Genomic DNA, 24,996 nt, shown 5'->3' on the forward strand with positions numbered 1-24,996 from the left:
TTTAAGTGAATGTTTTGCCATAGCTTCACGGTGTGTCCACAGCCAACCCACCCTAGATGCATGTTTCAGATGTCGCAGTTCACCGTTCACTGGAAAATGAGTCCTTCAAATGAAAGGATCGACAGATTTGCGGTAAGTTTACGCGGTTCATTCAGCTTTTTTACTTGACCCTAAACAGGACTGCATCAGTTTGGAGAGTGGTTGTCCAAGGAGACTGACAGAAATACCACTTCTGTGACGCGTAAACATAGACTGAAATTCATGAAATTGGACACGACTGGTTTTCTTTACATTTTTGCTTATAAATGGACTGTATTTCTGGAATGGCTGTTTACCTTCAAGTTGTGCACCTGTTTCTTGGGATATAATTATTTATTCAATAATTCTATAGATGCAATGGGCTGAAATCACACAGTGTCAACATTATACTACAACAGGCAGACAAATATAGTTTTTTAAATATGAGTTACAGATTTGAGTTTAACAAATGTTCGGGTTATTGTTTTGTATTTATTCCTGGCATTTTGATATTTTGCTTGAGCCAACTTTATGCAAACTAATAAGTATAGAAGAACAGCTATGGACCTCAGACTGCTTGTTTGTGTTGCTAAGTAAAATGGTGTTGTGTAGCATGACAAAGAGGAAAGTCACTGAACTGTCAAGGCGTATGACGGCCATGCTGATCACCACATTGTCCATTATAATTACTTTGATTTATGTGGAGTCATTCACTTCAGCCATCTTAAGTTAGACCATATTGGTTCAATGCAATTAAACTGTTGAAGTAAAGCATTTTCAAGGTCTGTGATGTCATAGGCTATGTCAAGGAGGAAATGAAAATTAAATGAAACTTTTTTCCCAGGTAATGTGGCCAACAAAGGCAATGTAATAGCATCGCACCATTAGATTGTTTGAGTTAGTTTAGAGAAATTAGGATTGTGGCAAATGGGATGTGAAGGGGGTGACATGTCATTAATACCAGAACACTTCTGTAGTATTTTCACAATACTGCATGAGAGCTTGATGGGTGGATTATGCCTTGTTGTGGGGTGATTTGGGCTTTTCCTGTTAACTTACAGCCATTTTCAGCTGCCCTAGTCAAATGTGCTTTTGTAACCCCTAGGGGGAACCTTGTGTAATTATTAGCAAAATTATACAGGAATATTTTATGACTGAAATGATATTGGAGGTTTCCTGAAGCTCTGGCTTCTAGTTTTATTTGCCAACACTGAAGCTGGGCCAAACTAACAGCATCCAGCGCCAAATGTTAAGGCAATGGGGGGGGGGGGGGGTTGGTGTATATTAGAGGTGTGGTGTGAACACGTGTACCATTTCTCCCTTACTGTAATATTAGCTGTTTTGTTTTTATAGAGACTTCATTTGGTCCCCACATTGGATTTTCTTACCAAATCATGTGGCCCTCTGGCTTATCCTGAAATGAGAAAGGAATGACAAATAAATAAATTCTCTTTTTTACCCATGCAGGTATGGCAATATTAAAAACAGTATTTAGCCTCACTCTCCTTCTGGTGATTGGGAATATTTTTGGGACAGAAGGATTAGACAGCCATGACAACTTATCTCAGGTAAGGATTTGTTCAAGTTTTAAAATTCACTAAACGATCATTGTTAAAGAAACTTCTTTTTTTTTTAAAGGTATTACAATATTCGAAATATGATAATGTTTTGATTTTATTTCCTGCCAACATACCCAAAACTGTGTTGAAACAGGTAACACACACAGATGTTTACGTGCCACTGGACCACCTTAGGCTAAAAAGAGAAAGTAAGTCAATGTGATTTTCATCCTTACTTGAAAAAAAGGAGGCCATGTTTTCACCTTTAATTATAGCCCAAACCAAATGATTCCAATTCTTTCAATGCTATGGGAAAATAACAGTAATGCAGTAAAATAACTGTTCTGAATCCAGTGAAATTTGGATTTACAGCACTTCTCTTTTTCCTATGAATATTTGGTGCAATTTTTTTACAATGTGTTTGTACTCATTCTATAAAACACCTTGGTAATGTTTAGATTTATTTGACTATATCTGAATATTTTCAAAGAAAAAAAAAAGTTGAACTGAACCTTGGTTCAAAATTCATTGCAAACATACGACAGGATGCTCAGGATGAAATCAACTAAGACAGACAATTTTAGTGGTAGTGTACTTTTGATCCATTACCGGCTGGTATTCAATACGCTTTAAATTCTTAGCTATTTATTCTGTCACAGTTAAGGACAAATGTTGGCTGAAAGCCAGAAAAACTCTTTTAGACTTAAATTTACTGAGTGACTGACATGGAGAATAGATGGTCTGTCGTTCACTTGACTTTTTATCTTCACAGCATTACGAGGGTTCGAGGACTACATTATTGAAATCGAACTCAGCGTCTCCAGCATCTCAGTGGTGGAAGAGCTGAAGACAGTGTTGAATTCCGTTGGATTTCCTCTCCGAATTGAAGGCGCAGTTAATATAACTGACGTTAACATTAGCACAGGTTGGTATAACTCATTATAACACACAATGAGCTCCATAATGTTTGGGACAAACTTTATTATTTTTTTCTTGATTCGGTTCTGTACACCACAATTCATTTGATTTGATTCATGCGATGATGGGGTAAATTAGGTCACATGAGCTGGGCTCATATCCCATGGGGGGAGGGGTGGTGCAGGGGGGTGTGTGGAAAAACTGGAAACACGCATATAGTAACATGATGTGCTGTAAAAAAATATCCAAGAATAACTAACTATATGGCCATCTGAAAAGGTCAACAGCTGTCTATAAAATTCAATTTCGCTAAATGTTGTCTTCTAGTGTGCTCCCCAGTTGATTCTGGTTTCCAGTGCAAATGTGAGGAAGAGTTTTCCTGGTCACTGGAGAGCTGCAGAAAGTATAGCAACTGTAGCGCCATCACTGCTAACACATGTGGATGCATCAACGCCATTCCCCCCAATGGACCATTCTGTGAACTAAACCCAGGTATGAAAGCATCTAAAGTCTTATAGGTCCAGATCTGTATTGAACTGCTAATTAGCTCCTTAGGGCGACGTGCAGTTGGCAATGCCGTTGTCCAGGTTACGGGATGTCGGTTAGGGTTCTGTGCTTCATCACTCTCTAATGACCCCTGCTGGTCGACTGGGCACACGTGGACCGCAAGCGAATGCTGCATACGTCGTAGGTATTTTTTCCATAGATTGCGTTGTTGCCGTTCTCGTTGTTAGTGTTAATCAGTTTAACCATCAGGGTCCAAGTTGAACTATGCGGTTGTTCCCTGCACTTGGACCGGTACTTCTCTCTAGGGGTTTCGTCATACTTGTTCCTGGTTATGGTTATACACTTTGTTGTACGTCGCTCTGGATAAGAGCGTCTGCCAAATGCCTGTAATGTAATGTAATGTAACAAAAGGTCTTCCTCTGACTCTGCTCTGTGCGACATTAGAGGTTTCAGAGGTGAAGTGTGGATGTCTACACTGTTCCAGAGTAGCAGTGGGTTTCATGCTATGATTGTGGCTGTGGTTGCAGACGATTGGCCATTTCCAATTTGGGGGTGGGGAAAAAAAGACCCAAGAATGTACTCGATCATTATAATTTCACACAAATGCTTTACTCAAAATTGCTTGTAGCCAGATTAATAGTGATGATACTTTAACCTGGTGGCATTACAGCCCCCTCAAAAAATATTCTTAATGAATAAAATAATTTAATTATTCTGTCTACTGGTGACATGTACTGTAACTAGGCTGCTCTTTCTGTTTCTCTCACCACAGCACCTCAACTCACACCGGTTGAGTACATTATAGAAATCGAAGTCAATGTTTCTGACATTGCAGTGGTGAATCAACTGAAGTCCCTTTTAGACAGCATCAATTTTCCTTTTCAACTCGACCACATGATTGAAATCACTGCCGTAAATCTTACGACAGGTAAGCACTGAACTTCAATTTGAATTTATTCACTGCAAGCAAATTTGTATTAAGATTGTATCAAGATGAAAAACCACACATCTTTCATTTTTAATGTATTCTCTTAAAACATTTCTGAGTGTCGTTGTTTCCAATACACAACAAGGTATTCAGTAAATATACTGAAGAACGTATTAAGTACTGTACTGTATAGTGTGGCCATTTACACACATAAAAATAGAGTCCAGTTCCCGGCACACCAAGAATCTGAGGTGAGAGGATGCCATTTTGTTTTTCAGTTTGCTCCAAATGTGGATGCGTCAATGCCATTACACCCGATGGGACATTTTGTCCACCAGTCACCACTCCTTCTCCCACTCTACCAACAAGTATGTACTGGTTCATTATAATTGCAGAGAAATGTTTCACTCAAAGCTACTTGTTGCCAATAGTGTGTTGGTTACTGATCCCCCCCCCCCAAAAAAAAAACAAAAAAAAAAACACAATAAAACAATTGGCCTTAGCCTTTCACTTCACTGCCCTAAATATTTACTCTCTCTGCAGACACAACTCCTTCATTGAATGTATCAACAACACAAGAGCCAAGTATGTACTGGTTAATTATAATTTCTGAAAAATGCTTCACACACAAATACTTATATCCAGTTGTATTATGGACTTGCTTGTGACCTACAACAATGAAAATATATTTAAATAAATATTCTCTTTTCTGCAGACACCACTGCTTCATTCAATGAATCAACAACACAAGAGTCAAGTAGGTACTGGTTCATTATAAATTGACACAGAGGCATCACTTGCAAGAACTTTTTTTTGCAGTTATGTTTCGGTTTTGCCTGTCATGTACCATGTTCATTTAACATTTTTTAAAGTGTGTCTTTGAAAGATTTTATCATTCGGGATAGTCAACAACTGTACATGAACTGTTATTTAGAATTTGAGAAATAACTTACTGATCCCCCCCCCCCCCCATCTAAATATTCTCTCTCTCTACAGACACAACGTCTTCATTCAATGAATCAACAACACAAGAGCCAAGTATGTACTGGTTCGTTATAATTTCAGAGAAATGCTTCACTCACAGCTACTTGTAACCAGTTGGGTGTTGATTGTCATGTACAATATTCACATTGCATTGTTAGATGTTGATTCTTTAAAGATTTTGTCTCTCAGAAAAGTCAAGAACTGTATACAGTATGAAACCTTATTTATAATTTCAGAGAAAGGACACCATTGTTTCCTCCATAATTCACATCTGTGGTTCACTTCACTGCCCTAGTCTAAATATTTTCTCTCTCTGCAGACACAACGTCTTCATCCAATGTATCGACAACACAACAGCCAAGTATGTGCTGGTTCATTATAATTTCAGACAAATGCTACACTCACAAAAACTTGCACCCAGTTGTGTTATGGATTTGCTTGTGACCTACAACAAAGAACATGCATGTTAGATGCATATCTTTTGATGATCTCTGAATTCAGAGAGGTTTTCTGATCAATAGATATTGCCAATATTCTTTTGTACCTGAGGTTCTACTCTTCCGACCACTATACTGTCAATGCAAGAACTGAGTAGGTAGTGGTTATTTATAATTACTGTAGACTAAAAAGATACCAATTTGAAGGGTCTTTTCTCCATAATTGACCTCAGAGGTTCATTTCACTGCCCTTGTCTAAATATTCTCTCTCTCTGCAGACACCACTGCTTCATTCAATGAATCAACAACACAACAGCAAAGTATGTACTGGTTCGTTATTTGACACAGAGGCACCACTTGCAAGAACTTTTTTTGCCAGTTATGTTTTGGTTTTGTCTGTCATGTACCATGTTCATTTAATATTTTTTAAAGTGTATCTTTGAAAGATTTTGTCATTTAGGATAGTCAACAACTGTTCATGAACTGTTATTTAGAATTTGAGAAATAACTTACTGAACCACCCCCCCCCCCCCCCCCCCCCCCCATCTAAATATTCTCTCTCTCTGCAGACACAACTTCTTTATCCAATGTATCGACAACACAACAGCCAAGTATGTGCTGGTTCATTATAATTTCAGACAAATGCTACACTCACAAAAACTTGCACCCAGTTGTGTTATGGATTTGCTTGTGACCTACAACAAAGAAAATGCATGTTAGATGTATATCTTTTGATGATCTCTGAATTCAGAGAGGTTTTCTGATCAATAGATATTGCCAATATTCTTTTGTACCTGAGGTTCTACTCTTCCGACCACTATACTGTCAATGCAAGAACTGAGTAGGTAGTGGTTATTTATAATTACTGTAGACTAAAAAGATACCAATTTGAAGGGACTTTTCTCCATAATTGACCTCAGAGGTTCATTTCACTGACCTTGTCTAAATATTCTCTCTCTCTGCAGACACCACTGCTTCATTCAATGAAATAACAACGCAAGTGTCAAGTAGGTACTGGTTCATTATAAATTGACACAGAGACACCACTTGCAAGAACTTTTTTTTGCAGTTATGTTTAGGCTTTGCCTGTCATGTACCATGTTCATTTAACATTTTTTAAAGTGTATCTTTGAAAGATTTTGTCATTCAGGATAGTCCACAACTGTTCATGAACTGTTATTTAGAATTTGAGAAATAACTTACTAACCCCCCCCCCCCCCCATCTACATATTCTCTCTTTATGCAGACACAACTTCTTTATCCAATGTATCGACAAGACAAGAGCCAAGTATGTACTGGTTCATTATAGTTTCAAAGAAGTGCTTCACTCACAGCTAATTGTAACCAGTTGGATGTTGGTTGTCATGTACAATATTCACATTGCATTGTTAGATGTTGATTCTTTAAAGATTTTGTCTCTCAGAAAAGTCAAGAACTGTATACAGTATGAAACATTATTTATAATTTGAGAGAAAGGACACCATTGTTTCCTCCATAATTCACATCTGTGGTTCATTTCACTGCCCTAGTCGAAATATTTTCTCTCTCTGCAGACACAACGTCTTCATCCAATGTATCGACAACACAACAGCCAAGTATGTGCTGGTTCATTATAATTTCAGACAAATGCTACACTCACAAAAACTTGCACCCAGTTGTGTTATGGATTTGCTTGTGACCTACAACAATGAAAATGCATGTTAGATGTATATTTTTTAATGATTTTTAAAATTTCTCTCTCTCTGCAGACACAACTACTTCATCTAACGTATCAACAACACGAGAGCCAAGTATGTACTGGTTCATTGTAATTTTTGAGAAATGCTTTCTAGCAAGCTCTCAGGCGGCATATTTACAGTGAAAGTGCAAGTTCATGGACCACAGTATAATCCTGACCATACCAGTCCCAACTGTAGCCTTAGAATCATGTAGGGAGATACTTCTGCTCCATTTTATAACATGTAATACTCTGTCCTTTAAGAAAAACCAGAGCCCCCTACTTCCACCAAAACACCGACCACAACACCCGGCATGTATTGCCATTCACACAGTATGCTGCTTGTTGCTGATTATATATACAGTTTCGATTCACATCAGCATTTCAAAACTGATATTTTAACTGATTTAAGGGGTAGTTGCAAGTAAAATAAATATCTGTTTGATGGATTGATTCATTGATTGACTTATCATAACATTTAATACTCTGTTCTTTAAGAAAAACCAGAGCCCAACACACCGTCCGCAACACTTGGTAAGTATTGTCATTCACACGGTGTGCTGCTTGTTGCTGATTATACACTAATTGTTAATAGTAAATGTTAAGTTTTCTGCACATGATGCTCTTTTACCATGAACGCATGATTCAGTAGTATTTTAACCAATTTAAGGGGTAACTGCCTGTAAGTTTCCGCTTAGGGACAATAAAGATCTGTTTGATTGATTGACTGATTGGTGCTTTGGTTGGATAATGGAATAATCTGTCATCTTTTTTAAAAAAGCCGTTACCAGTGGAATGTTGACCACAGCAACAGCAAAAACAGCAAGTAAGTATTGACAGTCAAACAGTATGCTGATTATTAGTAGTAAATGCTAAGCCTGCTTCTCCTAATAGTCTTTTAGTACTACTTTGATTGACTTGTGTCCACAAAGCGAGAGGAATATCACAGGTTTAAAAAAAAGTTAGCATAGTGGCAAATGCAGTATATTGTTCATGAAATCACTGGAAATTATTCATAGTTGCCAAACATGGTATTTAGCCACACTGATCATTAGAGAAGAGGGCATTACTGCCTAATTTAATGAAGCCCCTTTTAGTAATAGACATTTGTCTCATGTATTTTACCTAACCTGTGAAGCAGCATGGTCCCCTGTGCCAGGCAGAGGAACCTGCTGAATCTAACAGGTCAGTAACGTTCTGGCCCGGTTTTCGCTATTTCTATGTCGCTTTTACAGAATTTGGCCTGCAGATGTCATTTAGGATTGTTGACAGGACGTTTGATGACAGTTTGTCTGACACTTCTTCTCAAGAATATATGAAACTGGAAATTATCGTCAGAAATGCTGTGAGTATATGCTTTTTGTTAACATATATTTTCTTTTTGGAATCACTCAGGTTATGTCAGAAGCCCAATTCCTGATGAGCTTTTTTATTCCATTTCATCTTCTGGCTGTTTTCACATTTTCATTAAATAAAGCCAATTGTGTGAATCAAGTAATTCGATAATCAGTACTGAAGAGTATCAACATTACTGTTTCATACAGATTGATAAAAACTACATGAAGACCGTTGAAGAATACATTGGAGTATCAGACATTCGCTTTTCGTAAGTACAGGGAACTGTAAAATGGTGGTCCTGGCCTATACGAAGGTCCTTTTGACATCCTGAGATGTCATTTTCATTCAGTCAAACTACAAACTTCAGTTTTCAATTTTTGTTCTTATGAACAGGAATGGCAGTGTGATTACAAAATATACAGTGAGGACAAACAAAGTCAGCTCCTCTGACATTGAGAAGGCAAATCAAGCCATTGTAGAAACACTTCAACACCAGAGCTATAACGTGGACCCCAAGTCCTTCACAGCAGCTCTCATAGGTAAGCTCACAAACACTATTTTCATCATTCATAATGTCTGGATTTTTGTTTTAACTCTGGACAATTTGATGCTCCAAGAGAAAATTGCAAAAAGAATTTCAAAAAATGGGGTTTTTGTTGCGCTTTTGTTGATATCACAAATAATTTCCAGATGGTTGTAGGTTAAAACCCCACTCTTGACAACGACCATATGCTAAATATGTCATCCTATGTTTTTGGGACTTGAGTCCTCCAGTGCTTTCGTCACTTTGAGTCTTTCAGATGAGCGACTTTGTCTCCATTTTATTTTTTCTGCTGCTCTCTTCTTTCTTGCCTTTGATTTCTGCTTTATTGTTGTTGTTCATTGTTTCTGTTCTTTTGCTCTTTGTTGTTCTCTGGCTGCTTTCATGTTGTGCTTTAACTCTGTTTTCATTATGCGGGCTAATGTTGTAGGCAGTGGTGGCCAGGTCTCCTATCATGATAAGGGGGAGAAAAAAAAAGGGAAAACAGGAACACTGTTTAGAGGCCACTGCCTCTTTGAACGCAATCTATTCAATTAGTTGATAATGGGAAAAAAATCAAGGCACTCCTCTTCTTTTGTAAATGCCTTTATTGATACGACATGTCGACGGTGGAGATTATTTTAAACCTACGTGTTTTCGCTTACCAGCCTTCGCCATAGAGTGACTGTAGACTTGCACAAACGCATTTATGTGAAATCAACACACGTGTTCATTTTTGGGCCAACGTCTTTTCTCTTTAGAAGACACGTTTGCGGGTTTGCCTCCGGTGTTCGCCGGAGACGACATGTCCCTGCGTTGCGATCCGCAAGTGGACACTCTGGGAAACCCTGTGACCTGGAGGGTGAAGGGCCAGAATGTCACAAACAATTCAAAGTATATAATCAACAAGGAGCAATCCAGTCTCACAGTGAAGAACCTCGTTAGATCTGAAAGTGGTAAGTAGTTCAGATAGCCATCCATCCATCTGAGCTTGACTGAAACCTGACTGTTATCGTTCTGCAACACTCCTATTTTACTTAAGTCATGACAAAGCTTTTCAGCACAGTGCTTTTTTAAAATATTGCTGTAGCTTGAATGGCTTTATTTCACCAGAAAAGAGGTGAGTGGGGTGGGTTGCCAAGGGCTCGAAATTCTCTCAAAAAAGCCAAAAATACTGGTCATATATTCTGAAGTCATGGTCCGCAGTTTCCCACCTTACCACATTTCCTTTTCCCTTGCATGTCAAAAGTACCCCTTTTTCCATTTAAACATAACTTTAAGTGGCATACACGTCAACCTTTTTTTTTTCAAGTTTTGAAATGATTATATATTTCTTTTTTTCCCACAGGAATATATAAATGCTCTGTGAACACTGGCGTTGTGGAGTTCATCCGAAGCCAGGACATTACAGTGCTGCCTGCACCCACGGTGTTTGTGGAGAAGCAAGTAATCAACAGCCACTGCAATACAGCGGTCAAGTTGACGTGCTGTGGACAAGCACGCAACTTCCTTCTAGAGTGGATCGATAAACAAAGTGGTAAAACACTGAGCTCACAGGGTAATTCCCCCGTTATTATCCTAAACATACTGTTATTTCTTATGTAGGTCTGCTTCCAGGGCCTGCTCATGCTGTGTTTGTTGTTGCTCCGGGTATAAATTTGATTGATATCTTGAGTCGTTTGCACTGTTTAGTGTCGTAATTCCAATCAGAATATGTGTGGGATTACAGGGCTTTTTCTCCATTGAAATGTATCAGGCGTGCCACCTCAGCGTTTTTTCAAGCTACCTATAGGATAAATTGCCCAAAACCAGAGAGGTTATGTGATTATGGCAGCTATGCATCTGAAATGAATAATATTTCTGAAATGTTTTTTCCCCCTGCAGGTTTCAGTGAAGATAACTGTACTACGATGGACAGGAGATGCCAAAACGTGGAAACCCGAGTGTTCATTTGCAAAATGACATTCAGAAGCAAGGCTTTCACACAGGAAGCTACCTTGCGCTTTTTTGAAGACGGTCAGTGTTGATAGGTTTGACCTGAAGATTCAAAGTGTAGTTACTCTAAATTGTAAAATTATAGGTTTTTACTAATTTCCACTGTAAAATGTTGCATATAATTGCACCATGGCGACAACTTGTGATACGCCATATCAACATACTACATACTTTTCGTTTAAATGCGGGATTGACTCAAGAGCACATGGGCTCAGTTTATGACGTAGGAAAACACCAACCAGTTCATATGCTACACGACCCATGCGCTCATGCAATGGAATGCATTAAGCAGTTCCGGTACGACTGTAGGGAGAGAGAGACCTCACGTAAAAGCCGTGTAAAACTAATATATTGTTCAACATTTCCTCCAGGTGTGATATTTTCTTGTGACGACGGCGTGTACGGCCTTGGAAGAGAAAATGACATCGCTGTCGTGGGCTGCTCAAGGGGTGCAGAAGGCAGCAGGGCTGCACGATGTGAGAGGGGCAAATGGACGTTCGTGAACAACACCTGCCTCTTACCAGAAATTAAGGAGCTACAGTTTAAATCACTGGTAATATCCCGTTCCTTATAATAAGCTCACATCTAACCAAAGAACATGTTAATTGCTACACCGTGTTTATATGGGTCGGCAGTGTAGTATAATGGCTAAAAAGTTGGTTTTGTAACCTAAAGGTCGCAGGATCGATTCCCCGGTAGGACACTGCCGTTGTACCCTTGAGCAAGGTACTTAACCTGCATTGCTCCAGTATATATCCAGCTGTATCATTGGATACAATGTAAGGCGCTCTGGATAAGAGCGTCTGCTAAATGCCTGTAATGTAATGTAATGTCATATGTGTGGTACTCCCTAATTGGTGAGAAGTCTATGTTACCCAATGACAAGAGCAGAAAAGAAAATTTGGTTCAACACTGCAAACTGTTTAAATGTGATTTGAACACCTCAACAGTCAGATATAATTAAGGGGTGTGCAACAAGGAGTGATGTAGCTTTAACAAAAATCCAGAAATCCAGAACTGGTCACACTAATCCTGACTATGGTCAGGAGTCCAATGGTGCAAATTGACAGTAGTGAGAGTTTCAGTTAGCTGGATTTTCCCCTCTTAACTGCACAGTAGTGACCTCTCTGTTTGATCAGGGAACTGCAGTCTGCTTTTTCTATAGCTTTATACTGTACGATGTGCGGTCCTCCTGCAAAATGTCTGTGCAGATCTGCTGTCAAACTGCAGGCTGGAATGAAGAGGTTGCTGACTATATCAGCTTGAAATGATTCACACATCTGGGCTGACATAGCTCAGGAGGTAAGAGCGGTTGACTGGCAGTCGGAGGGCTGCCGGTTCGATCCACCACCCTGGGAGTGTCAAAGTGTCCCTGAGCAAGACACCTAACCCTTAATTGCTCCCAATGAGTTGATTGGTACCTTGCATGGCAGTCTTTCATCATTGGTGTGTGAATGGGTGAATGAGAGGCATCAATTGTAAAGCATTTTGGATAAAAGTGCTATATAAATGCAGTCCATTTACCATTTACACGCTAGCCTGCACACAGATATTATTAACTTCACTATGGCTAATGGAACATCAAGGACCACGATGGAAATATGTCCAGGACTTTTTTGTGTTACCCTTGACAATTTCTTCACATGCAAGTCTTTTGATACATGTGTTTTAATTTTGTCAAATAAACTAAACTAAACTGAAGACTAACGAGAAGGTAGACTCCATGTCCCTCCATTCCCCTTCTTTTTCTAAACCACAGGGGGTTCTGTTTAATACCAGCAGTTGCGCAAACATCAGTTGAATCGATGTTTATCATGCGCACCCACCCGCTTAAAAAATTTTCCTAAGATGCATCACAGTGTTTGAATGGTTCAATGTCAACGGATATGGTGGCAAATCAGCGACAAAAACTCACGAGGACAAAAACGAGACCTTGCACAAGGGTGAGCAAAGTGTACTTGTGCACCCGAGCGTTCTCAGTAAACTCGCACACACGAGTGAATGATTTCATTGGTTCATTGGTCTGAACCAATTAAAACTCGCCTGAGTACATGTCACTCGCACAGAGGGAATAGTCACACTTGGGAGTACATTTTGCTGGCGTGGAGAGAATACACACACACAAAGGTCTCATTTTTTTCCTAGCGGAATTTCTTGTTGACTTGCCACCGTAGACGGAAACGAGAACCGGAAACTTCAGAGTTACAAATTAAGAACGGCCCCAACTGGGTAACCTAATGTTATGGTACATGCATCTGTACCCTCTCAAATTGACAGAAGATGATGTAACTGTAGGACAGCTGTGACTGGAACCATCCTATTCCAGGAATAAAGACAAAACGAAAAAACAAATTTAAACTCAGGGAGCTAGGGAGGGGAAAAATGTACTCGTGCAAAGAAGAGGGACAGAAGTACTCCAGGAACTGAGAGCAGGGGCACCATAAGGGGTTGAAAGTTAGGACAATTACAAGCTTAGAAAGAATGAGAACATAGGATTTTCTTGGGGTTTCATGGGGTTCAGAATCCCAACTGGAATCCCTGACTGGGAGTGAAAAGAAAACAGAATGGAAACACACAAGGTCAAACTCAAGCCTCTGGTCAAACGAGTCGTCGCTGCCAAGCATTCGCCATTGCTTTGTTAAATACAAAGACCACACGTAATTGGTGGTACTTTTTCTTGTTGTTGTCATTATAACATGAAATAACATCGTAATGCTGTATCGATGAATGGACATATGACCGTATCCTGACCACGATTGAGGTAATTATAGCGAAAGCATGTCCCAGTTGGGGTACAATAATATTCCTGCACCTACTGTTGCATGCATGTCTTCGAAAAACAACAAACTTCACATCAGCAGAAACTGTTTGGCTTGTCCCCCAGAGGTGTATATTTCTGTGAAAGCCCCTTTACCAATTAATCAGTTGTGAGTGATGCTACTATTCCCAGTAAAAAAAAGGGTGTGGCACTATCAGACTGTGGATCGTTGCTTGTTCCCTCTTCTGGTCTTAGGGTTGAACTTCATGCATATCCTTAACGCATGTAAAACGTGTGTGCTTTTTTAAGAGGATGTGGCTGATCTGAGGCTTAACATCAGTTGGGCTATAAATTTCAAATTTAATATTGCCATTTATTTTCTTTTAATGTGCAGGTTTTGGATCAAGAAGGCGTTGATGCTTTTGTACAGGAACTCCGAAACATCACCAGTTTGTCAAAAGATGAAGTAGCCATTTCAACTGCGAATATTTTAACCGTTGTGAACATACTGAACAATGTTATTAATGTTATAAATGGAAATGATGTCAGCAGTACTGTGGTTGAGGTATGAAATGTTGGCTGTTTATTTTCCTAACTGACATGTTTATGCACACTATATGACTATAATCCAGCAGTTTCTTGTTTTAAGGAAAAAGATTCTTCTTGTAAGGATACTTAGCGGGAAATATTTTCGCTGTGGTAGCAAGTGGTTAAATGATGTTAAATAATGTAAACTGTTAACTATTGTCAGATGGTACATACAAAATATTATAAGCCAGCGAATTATCATGTGTATGCAAGGTTGAAGAAAAATAACTAAGATCCTGAATCCAACTCCTTTTTTTCCTTGTTTCCTTTTTTAATTTTCAGAATTTTCTGCAAACTGTGGATATTTTAGTTTCAACAGAAACCGAAGGAACCTGGGGCTTACTAAATGAAGGCAACTCCACCAACAGGACTGGCTCAGATTTACTGAATTCAGTAGAGGAAATCGCGAAGGTCATCAGAAACACTTCCGTCAGCATTACGACATCCACAATGCAGTTAAACAAAACAATATTTTTTGACGAATTCAACATATCCTTTTTAAATTCAACTGATGAGATAATCGTGTTCGGATCGATGCCTAGCTTCCAAACTGAAATTACTACTGTACACTTTCGCACCCTGGACATAGTTTTACCGCCACGGAACCTCACCAGTTCGAATAACACGATTAACAGTGCCGTCTTATTAGCCTACACTAACAGCACGATTACTAACATCACTCTGACGTTCCAAATAAGAAACACAACACTGGGCAATCCACAGTGTGTCTTCTGGAACTTCACAGAAACAGCCTGGGACTCATCGGGGTGCGAGGTTAAAAATGTCGGGAACGAGAACATAACGTGCGTCTGTAACCACCTGACCTCCTTCTCCATATTGATGTCACCTTTCATCCCCGAAGCAATCAGACTCCTTTTGGATTTCATCACCTACATTGGAGTGGGCATATCAATGGGCAGCCTGGTCCTGTGCCTCATCATTGAAGCCATCGTTTGGACCGCCGTCACCAGAAACAACATATCGTACATGCGGCACGTCACCATCGTCAACATCGCTGTGTCCCTGCTGATCGCAAACATATGGTTCATCATCGGGGCGGCCATATCGGATATTGATGAGAAGACGCCAGTCGGACCCTGCAGTGCTGCAACTTTTTTCATCCACTTCTTTTACCTGGCCTTGTTCTTTTGGATGTTGATTTCAGGTGTCCTGCTTTTTTACCACATGGTCATGGTCTTCTCTCACATGTCCAAGAGGGTGATGATGGCCATCAGCTTCACGGTAGGCTATGGCGCCCCCCTAATCATTGCCGTCGTCACGGTGGCAGTCACAGCTCCACAGAACGGATACTTTCGGCAAGATGATGCTTGCTGGCTCAACTGGTTTCAGACAAAGGCTCTCCTTGCTTTTGTGATTCCTGCCCTGGCCATAGTGGCCATAAATTTCATCATCCTGATTGTGGTACTGTATAAATTGATAAGGAGGGGAGTTGGAGAGAACCAGACAGACGAGAGAAACGCTTTGGTGGTCATCGCAAGGTGTGTCGCTGTCCTCACCCCTTTCTTTGGGCTCACGTGGGGATTCGGAATAGGAGTCATGGTCGCACCAGAAAGTGTTGGCCTCCACATTGTGTTCGCCGTTCTCAATTCATTACAGGTACTCGTAAATGTTTATGCGTTCCGGTTTTATGCAAGTGTTTTTACATTACACCTAGTTTATTTGGCGAGCTTGCATATAATAAAATGACCAAGGCAACATTTTGCTGAGTATTTAATGGAATTATTGCTTTTCAGTACATGTGTATAGGATATGCACTGATAACGTCTCACGCAATTATTTAGTCTGCTAACACAGATGCTAAAAATTAACCCAATGCTTTCTGTTTCTTGTGAAGGGTTTCTTTGTCTTAGTGTTTGGAACACTGTTAGACAGCAGGGTAAGTCCTGAAGTTTTAGTATTGTTTATATACGTGAATTTATTACTGGAAACAATTAGCAGTTAAAAAAAAAAAAAAATGTGTACAGAAACTTCCACATTTCCTGGAGTAATTGCCTGTTCTTTTCCTGCAGATACGAGCAGCATTAGCAGGGAGGTTTTCATTCATACACACAAGCTCCAACCGCACAAGGGTAAGTGCAGGCGACTGTGTGTTTCAATCCACTTCCTGCAAGGTACTGCTCTGGAACCATTCTCTTAAAGGCATACTATGCAGGATTTTTACCTTAAATATTATAAAATAAGCTCAGTGGCTACAGAGTATGTGGTATGGGATCAGGTTTTAGCTTTTGCATCTGTAGCCAGCTAGCAACTGCAATGGCGGAGGTGAAGAAGCACAAGGACGACTGCAAAGCAAAGTGAAACGACATTGAAACACGTCCCACAGAGCTTGTTCTAAAACCAACCTGAATTGCCTTCCCTCGATGTGCTACAGAGCTATCGAAGAATGGAGATATGAAAATTAAAAATGTATAAAAATAGGATATAAAATATTAAAACGGGGGTGAGTGGGTGGGGTTGAGGAGGAGGAGACATCTTTGTTCGTAAACACAGGACCACTGCAAGGCTAAAAATCCTGCATAGTATGCCTTTAAACACGAATATTTCTTTTATAGAGCACAAGTGGAGGTCCCTCTTCTTCAAGTGGATTGGGTCTGTTTCGAAGACGGCGCAGAAGAGGTAAGTGGACTTGACTGAGCACAACCTATAAAGCACATACAAGTCTGAGATACAAGTCTGAGAGTTTTCTGTACATTATTTGAAAAACATTATGGTTGGTGTCTGTAGGTCTTAAATGTTTGTACATATTCCTTCAAAACTAGTTTCCATTTAAATCAAGGAAATTTAGACTTGCGGCACAATCATAAGAGTGTCATATAAGACCCCATTTAACTTTACAATTCACAGCAACATACCAAAAATAATTTGATTTTTTTTTCAGATACATACCATGTCTCAGAAGTCGCATCATCAAGCCAGTCAACCGCTGCTTCAGAATCTTTCCTCAATACTTAATGCTGTTCAGCATGGCTGTCTATGTTGTTATATAATAATATACCCATCAAGATCATGGATGTACAAATGGCTAAATGTCAATGCATTTTATTAGTTTAAAAAGCGCAGCCTTTTTTATGGATATACTTCTTCACGTTCTTCTCATTTTGTAAACATTATCTTGTCCTTCAGTTTTTGTACTACCGATACAAAATACATAATTGTTGAATAATAGCACTATATGTGCTATTCAAAACTTTCATGATAATAATCACAGTAATTATTATTTATCAAAAATGAAATATTACCACTGAAAATGAATTGTGCACTTCAATTTCACTTTAATTACCCCAACACGTCTTTGCTGCTTGACCATTTCACTTGCCAATCAGGATGATTTAGTACATGTGATGATACTTGCGCCAATAGAGACATGGAAAAAACAAGGACACACAGTGTCATTGATGCAAAGCATCCTTTAAGCTACTCGAGTGCTGATAGCCAGGTCCGTGAGGTGCTTCACATCGAGAAAAAAAACAAACATTTTTTTTTAACTATCAATCCCTTTTCCAGTTGATTCTAATCCCAGTGCAGTCTAGTAGTAAATCAAAGTTCCTCTCTTAATTTTTTCAAATGACATTTGAGCATGTTCTGTGAATGTAAGGTGATTTGCACACCTTACATTCTTTTTTACATGAAATCCATGTAACTGCTGTATGTTTAAAAGCATATTTGAACCAATTCAGGTAAAGTATTTAAATCAAACCTACAACCTTGGTGTTCCCCAGTTCACCAACCCTGCCACCCATGATATTAATCTAATAAAATTCATATCAGCTCCTGCACCTTTCAGAACACTTAATACCTAATACCTAATTCTTCCTGCTAAATTGCTTTTGTGTTGCTGTTGTTTTATAGTCCATTTTGTACCCTGTTTCTCTTCATGTGACGTGCAGTGATCTCCATGGGGGGCTATGCGTAAAAGGTGCTGTAATTTATACATGGTGAAACCAAAATATGTAAAAATATCCTTTAATAAAAGCTGAGAATCTGTACTTTAACCACATTAACTGTTATTTTGCAAATCCAAAATACAGTGCAAAACCACATCAATTAACCAGAAAATCAATTGCGACTTATGATTTCACAATTGTTATGAATGTAGGATGCAGAAATCGATGCTATAGCCTAATTCTGGTCAAGGTAGTAATAGCAAGTAAAGAAGTGCAGCCTTTCTAGTATTATGCCAACAGAAGAGACACTACTCTGCAAGACAAAAGTAGGCCTAAGAAACGTGTTTTGAATGGCACGTGATGCACTAACAACTAGAAGAAATAATATTCAAACGGCGTTACAGTTGTGAAATAATACTTTGAATGGTACTTGCTCAATCGAACGGTAAATGTTAAAAACATTCGATTATAGTCAGCGGCACCACAATTTTCTGTCACACCCTCAATAAACAGCAAAACTCCCAGTAGAAGATTGAATTAAACCTTTTAAAATTTCTGAAACGTTATCAATTCCGCTTGGCCACAGTGAGTGAAACTAGGCGATCTGAATGTATAGTTTCTATGTAAATTACGTCAAAATGATTCAGGCTTTTTGTTTGCTGCCTAAACTTCACAGCACACTTGTAGCAGGACGGTGTTTCCAGCCAGATTTCTTTACGGGGCGTGGAAAGGGGAGTAGTTACTGTACATGTGACGCACCAAGTCGAGACTGTACGTGTGACGCAACATTCTCAACCGGTTGAAAATAGGACGATAAATTTAAAACGCATATTTCTCCAAAAATAAAGAATGGACATATTTAATACTTTACTCATCGTGTTTCTTCAATGCCTCTTGTGCAAATAGCACATAAAACCGAGAAAGTGTGAAAACCACCATGTTACTCCTTGATCCCAAAACCTGATGGCGTCACTCTAGCTAATCCAGTGAAACTCTCACTCACCATCTCTCAGAAGGAGTGTGCTTGTGTGTGTGCGTGCATGCGTGTGAGTGTGTGTGTGAGTTCGTGTCTAGAGCACTCTAGACAACTGGTGCTGATTGGCCAAATTCGGGGGAGGAAAAACGCATTATTTGAGCGTTGCTAAATATGGTATTTGTATTTGGCGCCATCCCCAAGTTCTAGATACAGCCACATTGTTTACTTCTTTCAGCTATGTTTGTTAGCCTAGAGACAAGGCAGGTTTTCACATACCCATTTTGACACTTTCATAGCCAGTCACAAGAAGATCATTTGAATGACAATGGCACTGAGGAAAACTGCCAAATACCAACACATGACTCACATGTGGCACAACACCTACTGTAAGAGATTTAACATTTAACATGATAATGTTGAAAGTCACCGGGAATGATACTGTCAAGTATTGTTAACATCAGGAACAAAACATAATAGAACCCTTGCTTTCAATGCCGTCATTCCCCATATTCTAGATTTGATTAACCCTTTAAGATGTAAGATCACAAATATGTGATCAGAATGTTCTTAATTGAACATTATAGAGCTGATGCAATTGAAAGCATTGGAGATCTAGGACACTGACTTAAAATAAAAAAAATTTAAAAAAACATTCCAAAAAACCTGCTCTCAAAGGGTTAAGGAAGAGTACAGACTTCTATAAGTAAAATTAATAAAAGAAACAAATTATAGTCAACACGCTGAAATTATCATCATATATGATCATAGGATGAATAAGCTTTTCCATTTTATGCATCTATGTTTGTTTGTTTACCTTTGTCTTCATCATATTCTGGATCACGAATAGTAAAGCATATAGAGTTTATTTAATAATTAAATAAAATCTAAAAAATAAACCTGTCTTGCCAGACGTTCCTCCCACTGTGTTACGGGAAGGTTTATGTTCACATGTTTCCCATAGTTCACAATGTAGGCGTGTCCTCCACTAGTCTGCCCTAGATGCTTGTTTCAAATGTCGGCATTGACTGTTCACTGAAAAATGAGTCCTTCAGAAGGGAGGATCGGCAGATTCGCGGTAAGATTTAGTGGTTTAATAAGTTCTTTCAGCTTTTTTTTACTAAACCCTAAACAGGACCCTCATTTGGGGAGTGGTCGTCTGAGCGAACTGACAGAAATACCTCTTCTTTTATGTGTAAACATTGTCAGAAATTCTTTACGTGGCCTGTTTTCTTTACATGTTTTTTTCTCTCCATTGCTTACAATAGGACTGTATTTTTGAAATGTAGTTTTTTCATGGTTTACTTTTCAAGTTGTACACTTTTTCTTGGGATATATATATATATATATATATATATATATATATATATTTGTTTAATAATGTCTATAGAATTAAACATTTAAATCAATGCCGTTATTTCAACCTTTCTGAAATAATATTATTTGCCACAAAAAAAACGGTAGAAATAAGCATCCTGGTACTGCCCACTGGGGTCCTTATGGCAAATTGTGGCAAATGGGACCAGAAGGGAGTGATGTGGCATTACAACCAGAACTCTTACAAAGCACTTTCAGAACCCTGCGTGATTCTTAGCATGACTTCCAGGCATTTTCGGCTGCCCTCTTCAAATGTGTTTTTGTAACCCCCAAGAATGAGGGGGGCCTTGCACAATTATAGCAAAATGATACAGAAATATTTTAGGGAAATCTGAACCACCTCTGCATCTGGGTATGGACAATTTCTTACGACTTGTTCTAGGTTTGCGGTCATCCTGAGGGTTAAAGAGAACACGGTTAAACCAATAATGAGGAGAAACGCTAAGGGGGATTTGCGGAGATAAAGAAGGAGACTCTGGACAAAACTTCCATTTTTAGGACTTCTGCTCGGACGGTCCATCTTTTAATATCTTCACAGGTAACCTTAAGGAGGGTGGACCATTTATGTCCAATATTTATAGATATAGGAGGTTTGATGTCTGTCCCAAGGTATCTCATTCCTTCTGGCCTCCATAAATGTACATAATGCAGAGGAGAAATTTTAAAGGCTATACATGGTGTCGTGAAAATTCTTAAGGAGAATGCCCAGTCATTTATCTTGCCCGGTCATCTTGGAGTGACCAACAGTAGTCAAAATCCTGACTTGAAACCAACTGAGTTGTTGTGGCAGGACCTGAATGACAAATAAATAAATTCTCTTTTTTACCAATGTAGGTATGGCAATATTAACAGTACTGAGCCTCACTGTCCTGCTGGTGATTGGGAATATTTTGGGAACAGAAGCTGAAGGGCTCTTAAATACCGCTGACAACTCATTTCCGGTAAGGATTTGTTCAAGAGTTCACTAAAAACTCACTAAAAGAGCTTTTTCAAGGTAGAACCTTGTTTTTTTAAAGGTATTACACTATTCAAGATATGATACGCAGATCAGTTTAAGTATCATGCATTAAAAGACATACACAGAATATATACTCTGCATATTTCAAAAAATCACCTTTTAACACTATAAAATTTTTTTACATGTTGCTCTTCAGCTCAAAGTTACAGTATGCAGTAAGCTCAACATCTCAGGGTCAAAAGGTGGTCAAAGGTTACACTTTAATAAAATGGATACTAGAGCGCTGGCCTAGGCATGTCTGGTCCACAGCCTCCGAAACAGTGTCCTGGCCATTTATCTCGGCTGAACCGCCACACCCAATTGTGAATGTGCACCTATATAGGTATTTTTGGCCCACGTTCAGGCCTGTAGTTCTATGCAGGCCCAACTATATGAAAATGTATTCCTACTTTTGAGAGAGCTGTTTAGTCTGAACGCTACCCAGTCTTAGCTCTTGCATCCCAGCCAGTGTGATGTCATTTGTTAAATTAAGTAATTGCGTAGCACTGCATGTCTTATAATTGCGTAGCATTGCATCTCTCAGCAATAATAATGAATCAAACTTACAAGCGCTTTAAATGGGTCAAAAGGCTCAGTATCGTACAATAATTTTGACCCCTTGTGCTAGGTTGATGTGCCTTGTCTTCAGATGTCAGTTTCGTACAAATAAATTTAAATGTTCTACTTCTTATTTTAATGTTTGAAATGTCTGCCAGCTATTAAAACAATATTGTACAGTGTAAAACCCCAAATGGCAATGGCTTTATTGCATACCTTTTATTTAATATTTTCTTTTCATGTTGCAGGTAGCTTTCCCAACTGCTTCTTTGGTACTGGTCCAATTCCAGGAGAAAGGAAATGGTTAGTTAAAGTGATTCTCATAAAGCAATAGTGCATCCCTGGCTTGAAACAAAAGAGGCCACATTTTCAGCTTTAACATGATCATTTTAGTTAAAAACCAGACATTAATCCAAACCACTGATTCCCATTCTTTTAAAGAGCAACTTTTATGTTGGCATACCCAGTGATTTAACATGTGGGAAATGAGGTAGCAATGGGATTTTAAAGTTAAAAAAAAATATATATATATATGTATAAACTTAGGATTACATCTGTACATCCGGAAATCAAATGTGATGTAACATAGGGGAGTCGGAACAAAGAGCTAGGAGAACAGCGGTGTTTTGGTGACATAATAACAATACTGCATTTTTAGCTGTACATCTGTTAAAGATCTTGTCTTTCGGAAAAGTCTTCTGACAACCAAATTTAAATAATACATCTTCTTTTGTACCACAGCTAAGTTCCATTATTCAAATGACTACATTCTCAGTCCAAGAACTGATTATGAAGCTCGTTATTTATAATTAGGGGAGCAACATCCTGATTTGAAGGGTCTTTTTCCATAATTCACATCAGTGATTCACTTTACTTTCCTAGTCTAAATTCTCTCTCTCAAATTCAAGTATGTGAGGCTTCTGAATGGCTCATTCTATTAAGGCAGTACATTGCAATGAGCTCCAGGCCCACAGATTAAATGGTAAATGGTAAATGGACTGCATTTATATAGTGCTTTTATCCAAAGCGCTTTACAATTGATGCCTCTCATTCGCCAGAGCAGTTAGGGGTTAGGTGTCTTGCTCAAGGACACTTCGACATGCCCAGGGCGGGGTTTGAACCGGCAACCCTCCGACTGCCAGACAATCGGTCTTACCTCCTAAGCTATGTCACCCCATAAATAATTCAATTGTTCTGTCTACTGGTAACATTGCCTTGCTGAAGACTGCTCTTTCTGTTTCTCTTTCCACATTCACAATTCACATCAGCGGTTCTCGTCACTGTCTTTGTCTAAATATTCTCTCTTTCTACAGGTACCACGCCCACCATACCACCGAACACAACACTTGGTAAGTATTGTCATTCACACAGTATGCTGCTTATTGCTGATTTTATGCAAATTATTCATAGTAAATGTGAAGTTTGTGAAAATGTTTGTCCTGGAAGGATCCTGTCATGCAGAAAAGTGTTCCGATGACCAAATTTTCAATAATACATCTTCATTTGTACCACAAGTTCCACTCCTCAGTCCACCACACTCTCAAAGCAAGAACTGAGTATGAACGAGTTATTTATAATTAGGAGAGCAAGATACCAATCTGAAGGGCCATAATTCACATCAGTGATTCACTTTACTTTCCTAGTCTAAATTCTCTCTCTCTCTCTCTCTCTCTCTCTCTCTGCAATGAGCTCCAGGCCCACAGATTAAATAATTCAATTGTTCTGTCTTGCTGAAGACTGCTCTTTCTGTTTCTCTTTCCACAGCACAACTCCCATCTGAGTACATCATAGAAATCGAAGTCAACGTTTCTGATCCTGCAGTGTTAAATGAACTGCAGTGCCTTTTACAAAAAGTCAGTTTTCCTTTTCAAGTCAACACAAGGATTAACATAACACATGTAAATCTTACTACAGGTAAGCACATTCTGCGATCAACTTCAATTTTAATTCAGTCACTGCAAGCAAATTTCTTCAGTTTGTCTTGAGATGAAAAATAGTACGTTGTTCATTTTTCGTGTATTTTCTTACACATTTCTGGGTGTGGTCACTTCCAATACACAACAAGGAATAAATATACTGAAGAATGTATGTGTGGTCTGTTTATTTACAGCCGTGAAGAATAGAGTCAAATAATAGCACACAAAAAATATGAGGTATAATGATCTCATTTTTCTCTCCTGTTGTTTCTCAGTGTGCAACATATCTGAATGCACGATTCCATCCAAAGGACCATTTTGTCCAGCAAGTACGTACTGGTCCATTATAATTTCAGACTTCACAAATTCTTCAGTCACAACTGCTTGTTTCCAGTTATGTGTAGGTTTAGCTTCGCACATACAATTATCAAATTGAATGTTCAAATGTTTATCCTGGAAGGATCCTGTCATGCAGAAAAGTGTTCCGATGACCAGATTTTCAATAATACATCTTCATTTGTACCACAAGTTCCACTCCTCAGTCCACCACACTCTCAAAGCAAGAACTGAGTATGAAGGAGTTATTTATAATTAGGGGAGCAAGATACAAATTTGAAGGGCCATAATTCACATCAATGGTTCACGCCACTGTCTTTGTCTAAATATTCTCTCTTTCTACAGGTACCACGCCCACCATACCACCGACCACAACACTTGGTAAGTATTGTCATTCACACAGTATGCTGCTTATTGCTGATTTTATGCAAATTATTCATAGTAAATGTGAAGTTTGCACCACACGTCACTGTCCTTTTCTAAATATTCTCTCTTTCTACAGATACCACTTCCACCAAACCACCGACCACAACACTTGGTAAGTATTGTCATTCACACAGTATGCTGCTTATTGCTGATTTTATACTAATTATTCATAGTAAATGTGAAGTTTGCACCACATAATACTCTTTTTCCATTAGCTTGACTGACAGCAATAGTTCCAAAA

At 38.9% G+C, this 24,996-nt stretch overlaps 2 protein-coding genes across 18 annotated transcripts in view; both read left to right on the top strand.

Annotated features, from left to right (window-relative positions):
- On the top strand, positions 1 to 18,394 carry LOC118230343 (adhesion G protein-coupled receptor F5-like). 11 transcript variants are annotated; one of them, XM_035423243.1, is made up of 32 exons: positions 1 to 132; positions 1,486 to 1,586; positions 1,732 to 1,786; positions 2,350 to 2,502; positions 2,823 to 2,987; positions 3,775 to 3,930; positions 4,209 to 4,298; positions 4,474 to 4,515; positions 4,646 to 4,687; positions 4,927 to 4,968; positions 5,234 to 5,275; positions 5,630 to 5,671; positions 5,921 to 5,962; positions 6,317 to 6,358; positions 6,598 to 6,639; positions 6,905 to 6,946; positions 7,100 to 7,141; positions 7,567 to 7,602; positions 7,850 to 7,894; positions 8,304 to 8,413; positions 8,613 to 8,674; positions 8,800 to 8,945; positions 9,688 to 9,882; positions 10,275 to 10,484; positions 10,811 to 10,942; positions 11,293 to 11,474; positions 14,074 to 14,244; positions 14,550 to 15,884; positions 16,123 to 16,164; positions 16,298 to 16,357; positions 16,841 to 16,904; positions 17,167 to 18,394. In XM_035423243.1, exons 2-32 carry the CDS (start codon positions 1,488 to 1,490, stop codon positions 17,238 to 17,240), a joined length of 4,002 nt encoding a protein of 1,333 aa, XP_035279134.1. In that variant the 5' UTR covers positions 1 to 132; positions 1,486 to 1,487; the 3' UTR covers positions 17,241 to 18,394. The 11 variants fall into 11 exon arrangements, with proteins under 11 accessions (XP_035279134.1, XP_035279135.1, XP_035279137.1 ...); XM_035423244.1 differs by lacking the exon at positions 6,317 to 6,358; XM_035423246.1 differs by lacking the exon at positions 5,234 to 5,275.
- Positions 18,395 to 19,260: 866 nt separating this feature from the next.
- The window catches only part of LOC118230344 (adhesion G protein-coupled receptor F5-like), a 42,571-nt gene continuing 36,835 nt past the window's right edge, over positions 19,261 to 24,996 (top strand). For 5 of the 7 annotated variants that reach the window (XM_035423258.1, XM_035423255.1, XM_035423261.1 and 2 more), the window contains exons 1-8: positions 20,546 to 21,060; positions 21,357 to 21,463; positions 22,326 to 22,380; positions 23,391 to 23,426; positions 23,842 to 23,991; positions 24,269 to 24,322; positions 24,675 to 24,710; positions 24,832 to 24,867. In XM_035423258.1, the coding sequence (XP_035279149.1) occupies positions 21,359 to 21,463; positions 22,326 to 22,380; positions 23,391 to 23,426; positions 23,842 to 23,991; positions 24,269 to 24,322; positions 24,675 to 24,710; positions 24,832 to 24,867 (472 nt within the window). In that variant the 5' untranslated portion in view covers positions 20,546 to 21,060; positions 21,357 to 21,358. Of the gene's footprint in view, positions 20,224 to 20,545; positions 21,061 to 21,356; positions 21,464 to 22,325; positions 22,381 to 23,390; positions 23,427 to 23,841; positions 23,992 to 24,268; positions 24,323 to 24,674; positions 24,711 to 24,831; positions 24,868 to 24,996 lie in introns of those variants that run through there. The other 2 variants (XM_035423257.1, XM_035423262.1) reach the window with 2 other exon arrangements.

This window comes from Anguilla anguilla, chromosome 6 (assembly GCF_013347855.1).
Source record: "Anguilla anguilla isolate fAngAng1 chromosome 6, fAngAng1.pri, whole genome shotgun sequence".
Classification (NCBI taxonomy): domain Eukaryota; kingdom Metazoa; phylum Chordata; class Actinopteri; order Anguilliformes; family Anguillidae; genus Anguilla; species Anguilla anguilla.